This window comes from Neopelma chrysocephalum, unplaced genomic scaffold, assembly GCF_003984885.1.
Source record: "Neopelma chrysocephalum unplaced genomic scaffold, ASM398488v2 Primary Assembly neopelma1_80b, whole genome shotgun sequence".
In the NCBI taxonomy this organism is placed as follows: Eukaryota; Metazoa; Chordata; class Aves; order Passeriformes; family Pipridae; genus Neopelma; species Neopelma chrysocephalum.
This window is the reverse complement of record NW_020897742.1, coordinates 5,323,140-5,335,281: the sequence shown is the minus strand read 5'-3', so window position 1 is coordinate 5,335,281 and position 12,142 is coordinate 5,323,140. Positions and strand designations below refer to the sequence as shown.

The 12,142-nt window shown below is 40.0% G+C and overlaps 1 protein-coding gene across 4 annotated transcripts in view; it reads left to right on the top strand.

The window, feature by feature from the left end:
• The window catches only part of LPIN1 (lipin 1), an 80,497-nt gene that overhangs the window by 19,515 nt on the left and 48,840 nt on the right, over window positions 1-12,142 (top strand). For all 4 annotated transcript variants that reach the window (XM_027690310.1, XM_027690309.1, XM_027690311.1 and 1 more), the window contains exon 2: window positions 2,785-2,841. In XM_027690310.1, the coding sequence (XP_027546111.1) occupies window positions 2,794-2,841 (48 nt within the window). In that variant the 5' untranslated portion in view covers window positions 2,785-2,793. The remainder of the gene's footprint in view (window positions 1-2,784; window positions 2,842-12,142) is intronic.

Sequence of the window (12,142 nt, the reverse complement as noted above, 5' to 3'; positions counted from 1 at the left end):
TTGCACCAGTACACAAAGAATGTTTTACAGGACTGTCTCTGATCACTGTTTTTCAGACGAACCGAATGCACAGGCACTTTTGTACAATTACCAACTCTGTTGCAACACACTGTTGACTTTTTTGCTGATGAAACATACTGTTTTCCTGTGGCAGTTCCTATTATTATGTTTCGGAGATTTGTTTTTTGGATCAGGGAACTTTGATTGTTTTTAAGAAAGAAAGAAAAGGAAAGAATGTGCACTTAGCCCAGGAGGCCAACTGTATCCTGGACTGCAGCCAAAGCAGCGTGGCCAGCATATCGAGGGAGGTGTTTCTGCCCTTCTACTCTGCCCTGGTGAGACCCCACCTGGAGTGTGGCTTCCATCTCTGGGGTCCTCAGCACAGGAAAGGTGTGGACCTGTGTGGAGGTTTTACCCCACAAAAATCCAATCTCCAAGCTTCCCCCACCTCCCCACAATGTACCTCAACACCAAAGAGAAATCAAGACAACCTGTTAGAGCAGGTCCAGAGGAGGGACACAAAAATAATCAGAGGGCTGGAATACCTGTCCTATAAAGACGGGCTGAGAGAGTTGGAGTTGTTCAGCCTGGAGAAGCTGAGACCCCAGGGGGAGATCTTGGGGCACCTTCCAGTAACTAAATGGGCAACAAGGGACCTGGAGAGGGACTTTTTATAAGGGCATGTAGTGACAGGACAAGGTGGAATGCTTTAAACTGAAAGAGGGTAGATTTATATTAGATATTAGAGAGAAATTTTTTACTATGATGGTGATGAGGCACTGGCACAGGCTGCCTAGAGAAGTTGTGGATGCCCCATCCCTGGAAGTGGTTCAAGGTCAGGTTGGATGGGGCTTTGAGCAAGCTGGTCTCATAAAGCTTATACTCCCCACAGTAGGGGAGTTGGAACAAGGTTATCTTTAAGGTCCTTTCCAATCCAAACCATTCTATGACATCTTTGAGACACAAACAGGCACACGCAACAAGAAATTGTAATTATATTGAATTCAACATTTGCATACAATATGCATGTGTACTTCAACTAATAATTTAGCCTGCAAGAGTGTTTCTGTTCATTTAATTATTGATGCAATAATGCCAGTATTTTTATTCTGCTTCTGAGAATAGAAAGGATAGACCACTTGTTAAAACAATGGGCCACATGTAAAGATCTATTTCTAATTCAGATGCTAGAATTCCTTTGTAATGCAGATAAGTCATTTAATCAGGGTGTGTCTCAGTTTCTTAATCTGAAAAATGGAATTTATAATACCTCCTGGTCCATAAGATTGTTGAGAGACTCAGTAAATTCTGTTTGAATAGTGTTGTGCAATCCCTAGTGTAATGTTCAAGTGCAAGATATTATGGTAAACGGAGAAGGGCTGTGTGCCAAACCTCTATGTCTTCTGATGGTGCCACCCCAAATTCACTTGTCACATCCCCCCCTAAATGTTATTTTAATTATACATATAACAGAGTATGTGAGTGTAATGAACAGTAAAGAAACCCTTAAGAACTGCACTTACTAGAACTGGGCGAATTTATTTCTGTAATTCTTGGTTTTTTGTTTCTGATTGCTCCTTATTTGTAATTGTTTCATTATCTTAATTCAAATAAAAGAAAGTTCAGAAAAAGAATAATTTCATGCCTTTTCTATTTGCTTAGTAAAATTCCACAGAGTATTCTAGGTTTCGTATAACTTGGGAATGATAGAGAGCAGAATGGGTTGGGTTTTTTCTGGTGAGCATTTGTGTTTGAAAAATTTTACTATTTGAATATGAGGAAATATGAGTATTTTCAGAACACACCACCAGCAAACCTGGCCACATTTGGAAGTTAATTCTTCAAGGCAAGAAAGGGAAATCTTTCAAATTATTTTTTCGTTATCATCATATTTATTGATCCTGTAGAGTTAGTTCTTTCAGTATGACATTTCAGTATGAAATAAAAAGTAGTATAAAATGCAGTTCAGAATTTCTCTTCAATAACTTTTCCTTTTATTTTAAACATGTAGCCCTTCATCTCCAACAACACTGGAAGCTTACCCTATTTAGTGGATATTAATTTATTTCAGTGTGTCTTGCAAGTGTGGCTTCTTTAAAAATGAAATCATCATTCACTCCTACTTCCGTGCATTCAAAAAGAGGTTGTCACAGTAATTGTGTGCCACCTCAGCTGTGGGGCTCTGTCTGTGGAGGTACAGCCACTCTCATGGCTCATGGCTCTGCTATGAGGCTCCTGAGCCCCAGGTTGCTTCAAAGGGGGTGAAGTGTGTTCTTCTTGTCCTACAGAACTTCTTTTCCTGTTTTACTTGATATTAGAGGTCTTCCTGTGCCATGAACAGGTCTAAGAATGCTGCATTATGAAAAGATCTTTTTCCTAGGCAGTGGGGTGGAATTACAGCTCTACCTCTGCCCTTTGTATTGGGCATCCCCGTACTGCAAAAGGATAAATAGAGACTGTTGTGGTCCCTGTTTCTTCAGAGCTCGCAGGGATCCCCTCCTTCCAAGCTCTCTCCAGCTGATGACACAGATCCTACTAGCAGAGGACTAAATCCTTCTGCAAAACCCCTAAAAACTGAGGCAGAAAGAGAGAACTGAGAACATTTCTCAGTTCAGATGAAGAGTGAGGATGACATAAGGGCAATGTGGCTTACAAAAGAATCACAGGAGAGGTATTCATTAAGAGCAGCTGCATTTCAAGGACCATGATTGAGGCTTGTATATGTTAACTTCTCTGTATTGTTAATTAACTGCATTATTTCTCATTATTTTTTGTTTCTTTCAGATTCCGTTGATGAAAGATCCTGGTTGGATTCGAAATGTCTGGACTCGCAATCTAAATGTAGGAATTTAATTGTTCATTTGCTTTTTCAACTCAGTGCCATAAAGCAGGCCTAGCTTGAAGCCCAGTGAGTCTTTGCTAAAGCAGGATCAGGCAGTGGTTAACTCTTCCCACCTTCTGTTACCCAGCTTGTCCAAGTATCAACCTTTGGACACCGTGTTACTATATGTCCCCCGTGGTATTACTATTCTTGTTTGGAAAGTTTGGGTGGCTCCGGTGGCCCTCACATGTGGCTGGTACCAGCAGGATAAGGATAGAAACAGCACAAAAGTTTGGAAAGTTGGCACCTGACCTGGGCAATAAGCACAGAATGAACAAACCTGTGGCAAATGTGAGATGCAAAACATGTCCCAAGCCAGGGGAAACATGCCCAGACATCCCTGCTGCTGCTCTCCTGGAAGGCAGAGAGCATATCTATGAGCTGGTGGTCTTGGGACACAGCCATGGATTGACAGAAGAACTACTCAGGAGAAGAAATGAGAGAGGGAGAATGGTACTTCCCACCCCAGTGATAGATCTGCCACTACTGAATGATCAGTGGAGGAGGGAAAAGAGGCAGATCTGGGGATCAGCCTGATGATTTTCTAAGTGACTCTGGATTGTATTTCTCAGTGACCTACTCTTACAGTGATGGTGGAGCAGAGTATAAACCCCATGACACCTACACAGTGCAGTGTAGGATATATTCTCTGATTCTATGATCAGGAAGAACCTTCCTGATCCAAGAGCCTGTGGAGACTCGCATGTAGCTCCTCAGTGTGTGGTGGCTGGTTGGTAGAACCTGGCAACTTCTCAGTTTGGGTGTGGCAGATGTAGGAAGGTATGTCAGCTTCTACAAATTGAAGATCTAACCTTCATGAAGAGTTTGATATTAGCAATGTCATGTAAACTGGACAGGTACAAAAAGCCAAACAGGCAGTCTGAAATGAGGACAAGGTTGGTTGCTGTTGTCAGGGCTTGGGTTTGGACATCTAATACTGTAGCTGAGCTCTGCAGACAGAAAGGTACCTTGAAATTCAAAATGCCAGTAAAATGAACAGGGAAGGAACTCCAATTAACAAAGGACAGCATAAAATCTGAAAATTAAACATATGTAATGCAATATTACAGATGTGATCTTTTCATTCCAAACTTTGGGAACATTCAGATCTGCATTCAGATGAGATTCTGAACTTTATAAGAACATCTCCCGGCTAACCAGAACGTGCCATGTGAACTTGTACTGTAACTTTGAAAGAACTGAGGATAATGCATTCTTCCAGTAAGGCTATACTTTAAGAAGCAGCATGTCATGTTTTATTTGGGAAAAATTTTGTATTCTTCTTTATGTATCAATACTATGTTGTTTGCCCTAAATGTCTCATAATCTAGTACAGAAATACATGAAGAAGAGGAGGAGGAAGAATTTTGTAATGTGGATGTGCCATATTTACAATGTGCTGCACAGAAAGAAGATCATGGGAAATTAGCAAACCACTAATAATAAAAGAAATCTCATGGGTATTGCAGACAAAAGATATATTTGCACTAAGCTGGGCCTATATCTGCTCAGAGAAGATAGCAGTATGAAACAGAAAGTGAGAAAACCACATCAGACTTAATCTGCCAGGGGAAGCAGAATTGCACAGAACAAATTACATCTGACCTGGACAAAGTAGATGAGCAATAAGTATGATCCCAACCCCATGCAAGCAACATGAAAAACACATAGGGTGAATGAGCTGGGATGTCACCTAGGGCTGCAGGGGAGGGACATCTGATATCACCGGGATGACTGCACAGGGAAGCCTTTCTGTTTGTGCACAAATTGCAGTGTGGGGGTGGGAATGGGGAAAACAGTGTCTGAAGAGTTCAGATCAGAAGCAGACATGTACCTTGACATGACTCTGAACTACCTGTGGGTATGATTTTGTTTTTTATTCTATGAAATAGAGTTATTTTCTGACCAGTCCTTTGTCTCTTCTTGTACTATGGCAGAGCTTGATAAAAACACTGCCTAGTTTGTTCCTAGTCTTGCTACTAAAAAAAAAAACAAATCTTCACCTGTTTGAAAAAATGAGCAAGGCCCTTTGCTTATGTAATACAGAGTTCACTGGCTTGAATGGGATTATGTTGTTTTGTGTAAACTGAATATCAGGCCTGATACTTTCAGATTCTAAACTCACTGGGATGGGAATTCTCTTTGTGCCTGACACACTGAACACAATGTCACTGATGTGCAAGTAATAGTAAAACAAGCTTATGTTGCTTTTGTGGGCAGAAGCTGCTAGTTTTGGGAGACTGTGCATAGATTTGTCTGAAGTAGATAAACTGTACAATCAACTGGAATGAGGGTAACAGGAATGAGGCAAAGTCTCTTATGAATTCTCATATTTGCATAACAGAATATGGAAAGCATACAGGCTGCCAGGTCAAAGGCTTTCTGTCCCAGGACATGCTGGACCCAATGAAATGGATTTCACTAATTTCACCAAAGTAAATGATTTCCATAGATTTACAAAAAATGCTTGTTTTAAGACAAACCTCTGCCTTATTTATGGAACAAGGATGAATAATTTTCACAGTGTGCTAATTCTTGAATGCAGCTATTTTATTGAAATAGCTCTGAAACAGAATGTTTAAAAAGAATTCTTGTATGTATGTGCAAGTGCTTGTAAGCTCTTTTCAAACTGTGAACAGGAATACATGGAGACAATTGACTCTCACTGGCATTTATGCAAGGGCAGGATCTAAACAGTTAAATGTAGAGCAGGCGGGGTTGGTAATACATTAATTTACAATATCTTAATACTGGACTAACTAAAATTGTTTCAACTTTCTCAGTTCAACACTGAATTACATTTTCTTATAATGGATCATTGCCTCCTGAGAGTCATTCCAATATACCATACTTTTTGACCATTTTAAGACAGGTGTTTCACTTGCAAAAAGTTTTGTGCATTTTAGACTTCAAGATTCTTTTATACAGAAATTTTTATTAGAGTAAAATTCTAATTTTTGCACAGCTTTCATCACAACAGCAAAAATCAGAAAAAAAAAGATAAATACCTCCTTTCAAATAACAGACTGTAGTTCCTCCATCATCTGAATACCCTTTGTCACAGCAAACCTAAATTTAGTTTTCCAAATAATTATTTTTAGACTGATGGAGATGAAATGCTGCTTAATTTCAGTTCTGAAATAACATTCAATCCTATGTTCAGGGATTGTAGTGCTATAACACTTCTGGAGAGACTACACTCATTTTGACACTGACCACGTTTTCAGGGAAGGATTTACCACTGAGTTACCAGGGACACTTCTCGCACACATAGAAATTTGAACATGAAACTGACATAAAATAAAGTACCATTTTCATTATTTTGCAAAGTCAATCACATCTATTAACTATATTAGTACTCCAGATGTAGAAATCATAACAAGCCAAATCCTCAGATAATATCACATAGATATGCATGTCCTTAAAGATGTAAGGAATGATAGCAGGTACAAAATGGAAATAAATGACAATGTTCCTGCTTTAATACACCTGACCAGGAGAATGAATTGCTTAGATAAGAGAAAGACTGCACTTAACAACCTTATTTACTGACTAATTGCCCAGGCTTGATGCAAATAATTAAAGAGAATTTATTGTCCTGTGCCTGCATGTGCAGGATTTAATTGTGTGCCTCAGGATTTTCACACAATCTTGATTATTAACTTTATATATAACAATATATTTTTAAGAACAAAACAGCCCATAACAATAAGATTAAGTCAGCTTTGACAGCAAGTAAAACTGAAAAGATTATTTGCTTGAGTAAAATATACTTTTAAACATTGTCATTGTTCCATATAGCTCAAATTTTGCATGAAAAATATTATGACAAGCATTCAAAGGATGATTGTACTTTAAGCTCAGAACAAGCACAGTCCTTGGCATAAACCGCAATCACTAAAATCCCCAATAATGGAATTACAAGAAAAGTGCTTCTAAGACAGATTATCCCAAAACACTATCTCCCCTCTCCCCCTGAATCACCCGGTACTGAGTCTAGAGGCTTAAGATCAGAGAGATCTGAAATCCGTGCTGCCAGATTAAGGTGTTCTCACAGCTTGACACACAAGAAGGAATGAGTAGACAGTGTGGAAATGCCTTAGGGCAGGAGCTCATGAACAGACCTGCACCCTTGTGCCTGCCTTGCTGTTCCAGACAGCCCGGTGAGGGGAAAGCAGGGGCCCTTCAAGCAGAGGCACAGGACCCACACCTGCTGCACAGGGTGAATTGGGAACATTACCCTTTTAAATGTTATACACAGCCATTTAAAAAAAAAATGCTGTAACCTGGTTACATTCTACCACTTCAAATATTCAAGAAAATTGAGTATAAGGGGGAGGGGGGGAAGAAAAGTAGTAATGGGTCGCATTATCTCACTTCATTTCAGCATCTGTCACAAGACAGGGCTGAAGAGGGGAACTTCCAGGCAATGCCTGCAGAGACCTTCCCCATCAGCTCCAGGGTCTGCCTCTCCTCGTGGTAGCCTGCTCACAATCCTCCATCTGCCTCTTTCTTGAGGGGAGATTAAACTCTTTTCATCCAGTTTATACAGCCAGAACTAATGACAGTACCTGAGATAGCACAGAATTATTTAACTTCAAAGCCAAGCCAACCTGCTTCTTGTAACCACAAGCCAGGGACAGAGTGCCCCTTCATTCATCAGGAGCCACACAGCACAACCGCTTCTATACCCTGGTCTGCATAGAAGTGAAGAATTCTTCTGTCACAGCAAGAAGCACCAAATATTGCTACCTTTATTGTAAAACTCATTTTAGATACTCCACTCCCTCAGTGGAGTAATAGAATGAACTTCAAGCTGAGCTATATTAGCACTTAATGCTTAGTCCATCAGAACAAAAAGCTTTACATAAAATATCTATTTATCTTCTCATTATCATGGCTGTAGCTGTCACATCTTTTCCAGCTACAGTTTGCAGAGTAAGGAGGTCTGGGTGCATTCCTCCCATTGTGGGGTTCCATTTCCGAAGGCTTGAGGTGGATAGGGAAGGGGTTACTCCAGCTCCAGGGGTTTCTTCAGGATCCTGGACGCATGGAGGGGTTAGGTGCTCACCCCTCCCCCCACCCACGCGGTCCCATGGCAGATGGAGAGACAGCACACAGCATGTGGAGAGGAGGTGAGAGAGAGAGTTTATTGTAGGGTAGGGGTTTATATAGCTCTTGGGAGGGTCAAAGGGAACCATGTAAGGTAAGGGGTCTTACAAAACACCAATTAGGCAGGGAACAGCCAAATAAGGAAAGGGTTAACAAGGTCCAATGAGAAGACTTGATATCTTCTCAGGACATTCCTGAGACAGAGATAAGAACTGGCCGTGGGGGTTTTTGGGAAGGAGAACATGAGTTAGCAAAGAGTCTACAAAAAAGCCATTTTAAAACATGCTTAAACCACAGTTTTCCCATATAATGCAGGTTTACTGCTACAAGGAGGTAACAACACAGTGAACGAATCAAGGTGTGCTGCTCTCCAATCTCTGAGCAATAACTTTCAGAAACGTTTGCAAGGATAATTTCATATTGGTAGGCAGTCTGATGTAGAAATTGCAGACACGAGCCTGAGAGAAAAGCAACAAACCTCTCAACAGAAGGAGGTGGTTTCCAAATTTCTTTTTCCTCTTCAGGATTAAGATTGCCAGTTTAGTTTGCAAGAGTTGCAAGAACAGTAAAGAAAAGATTATACCCTGGGAAGCAGACCAGCTTTGTTTGAAGTTCTCAAAGTATGTTTTGTACTGTTTTGTTCTAAACAAATAATACGGATGATTTTGATTTGCTGTGCTTTGAAAACAGTATTCTGGGCAAAACCTTTGCTGATCATGCATAGATATACTGGACTGATGAAAATCTAGCTTTGGGGCTGGAAAGCATTTCTGTCCACAATAGAATGGAGGGGATTTCCATGGAGTTGAGCATGTTCTCTTATTTCTTGTACGTGTGTGCACTTAGACATCAGTATGTATTTTGCCTGAGCAGACTACAGGTCTGTGTTTGAACAAGCATATGCAGGAATTGTGGTCTTTGGCTGAAGAAGGAATATGTTGATGATTTCACTTTTATATCCTTAATCTCATACACCATGATTGCTTTGCTTTACCAGGTCTCAAGTTTTTCTAAGCTTTTTAAGATTATGTTCAGAGAGCTTATCCATGGCTATTTACAGATTTGGAGCTAAATTACTTTCTGATGAGATTGGACTGGTACAAGTGTACATCCAGAAAGGTTGATAAATTTAACCTCTCTTGTTCCTAATTTAAATATTCCTACACTCTTTTGCTTTGACAATGTTTGGGTCATAGAAGTCAATAGAAGCCTCTGTTTCTCAGTAGCCAAGTATTTTGTAGCAGAGAAATGAGTTTTGACTGGGGAAGGAGCTGCTAGGATATAAAGGAAGCATTGAGGTTTTCATGGTTTTGCATGGCTGGATGTGGATCTAGAGGAAAAAGAAAGGCTCTTTTGAGAACTTTCATCATCATGACTTGTTATATTCTGAGAAGGAAAAAAAACCCAAAACTTGTCTGGTGGTTCATTTGCTACAGATCCTTTTTTTTGGGCTGCATTTTCAGTGAGGGGGAGGAAAGGGTGTGTCTGTCACAAAACCAAGTCCAAAAACCTTGGTTAAAAATCAAGTTCAGTCATGCAATGCACACCCTGATGGCATGAGAGCTGTTATCATTACAGATGAGCATTTTGGTACATAACCAGTGCCTTCTGCCCAGCCTCTAATTCCACCTGCAACAGTTCCCGGAAAATTACAATCCCACATTTGATCATTTGACATAATAAGCCTCTCAGTTTTGCTTTTCACCCGTCACTCCCCTGCCTCATTATTGGCTTACACTTTATATTACTTCTGGTGACATCACAGTCCTCCTGAGGATGATGTCATCATCTCATCTCTTAACACAGAGGTCAAAGAAGAAAGATATTCAAGCACCTGATACTGAAACAGTTGGAACAGTTGATCCCAGGAATAGAGACAAACCAGCAGGACAGTCAAAACTGGCAGCAAGTTAAATTCAAGGAGGGGCCAAATGTTTTAGAAATATCTGCAACTAAATAACATCTAATTATACTTCTAAAAAAATTTCTCAAATCAGTCAAGTACTAAGAGGTAGATAAAATGCCAGTATTTAATGAAGTACTAGATAATTGGATTTGAAGGGAAAAGAAAAATGAAGGGGAAAAAAAAGTGAACCAGATAGAGAATTCAATAAATTATCACAGGTAACTGTAGGTACTGTATAAAAATATCTACTTATGTTAGCAGAACAATCCCTTGGTTAGGATTGTGGGACACTTAATTAGATAATTACATAGTCAGAGTCAAACTGCTTTTTTAGTTTACAGTGGAATAAAACTAGATCAACTATTAATTTACAATGCCTGAGCTACTCTGAGTTTATTGCTAATACAAAGAATGTCAGCACCAGACCCCAGAGCTATGTTTGCTTATGAGTTCATTGTAAATTAAAAACTAAAAGTTCAACTTTTTATTTACTAAATAATTTTTACCAGCACAGTGGGCATGCATTAACAATTGCAGTCATTTGTGACCCATGTACTGTGTGCCTGAACATCAACTCTGATTTTAGTGGGGGCAAAGCCAGACATTACTGCTAATGCACAATGGTTTGAGTGGTTATTTTGCTCTCTGGCAACATACTTGGTAGAAAAATCTAGTGTCCCAAGAAAGAATGGAAGGCCTTTTTTCCCTTGCATGAACTTATGCAGTGTTCTCTAGGAATGTGTTCTTGAGTATTATTAAAATCTTCTGTGCTTGTAGATTTTTTTATAAATTGAAGTTTATTAATTTACAGAAGACAACACAGCTCAACTTTCTTCTTACTTGTATTTTCATAGTAACTTTGTGCCCAGATCATAGGCTAGAACTCCACTGTGCCAGAACTGTACAAACACAGAGTAAATACATAACCTATAAGCTCTTTGGGACAGGAATCAAGAATTAGGTAACAATGGATGCATATAAGTTGACCACCAAAGGAATGGAAAGAAAAACTTACATAAGCAGGTCCTTCAAAATTTTGTGGACAGTTTCAGACCAAATCCTGAGATACAAATATCTTTTGACTAAACAATGCCTCCAGAAAGAAATCTGTCAAGGGGGAAGCGTTACAGGAAGAAAACAGTAATACTTCAGAACTTTATCATTCCCGAGTGTGTTTTGGAAATGATACCACCAGGGACTTTCCTCTTGCAAGGGCAGAGCATGCCTCCTGACCATACTCCCTCTGCCAACTAGTCTGTGGGTAACTCCAGAATATTTTTTAGGAACCACCCCTGACCATACTGTCCTCCAAACTCTCCATTGGGCTGAGTCAAAATCCTAGCCATGACCATGCTAAGGTTTGGATGATATCGAAGATTATGTATTAGTGCTTGGTAGTCCAGATAGATGTAACTGTGGAGAACAGATATGAGCTAAAGTGCAGCACAAGTAAGGACTTCAGAATCATTTGGCAGAGATTGTTCCAGGGAAGTAATCTGAGGAACACTGCTCTGCACACTGGTCACACCATCAATAAGAGAGTAAAAAGGCATAGAAGGATGAAGACAGTCCCCTGTTGTTAAATGAAGCTGTGTTGCTCTGCAAGCATTTGGCACTTCCCACAGCTTCTTGTGTTTATCATGGCTGTATTTCCATGATCTTGCATGTGAAACCATAAAAAATGTAGAGCATTATTCTGTGGGTTATTTTACATCAAGCAGCATACGGTTGGACATGATAAGTAGCTATAAACACAATATAGAACTTCCATAACTGAGGCTGTAGCTTCTGGATTTCTGAAAGAAGCAAGAAGGGTGGGTGTTGTTGAGACTGTGGAAAGACAGTGGTTTTGATTCAGTGTGTTATGATCACATTTTAATTTTAGTATAGTAGTGAAAGACCATATTAGACCAATATATTAGAGCAGTCCTCCCACCTAACATGGATGGTGATGGCTGGAGGTTACCATCCTCTCAGAGGGAATGCAATATGGGGTCATAGTCCACACAAAAGTGGTGGGCACTGGTCAGGATCCACAGCCGACACAGGCAGAGCAACTCCATCGTGGCTGTGAACTGTACAAAGACTGGCCAACATAGACACAGAGCTAATAGAGCTACAGCAGGAAGATGTGTCACAGAAAACAAGTCTGAAGGATTATGACTGGGTGATGTACACTGGGATTGTTTTACTGGAAAGTTAACAGAAAATGGAAAGCTTAAGTGTTAATTACTCGACAGGGA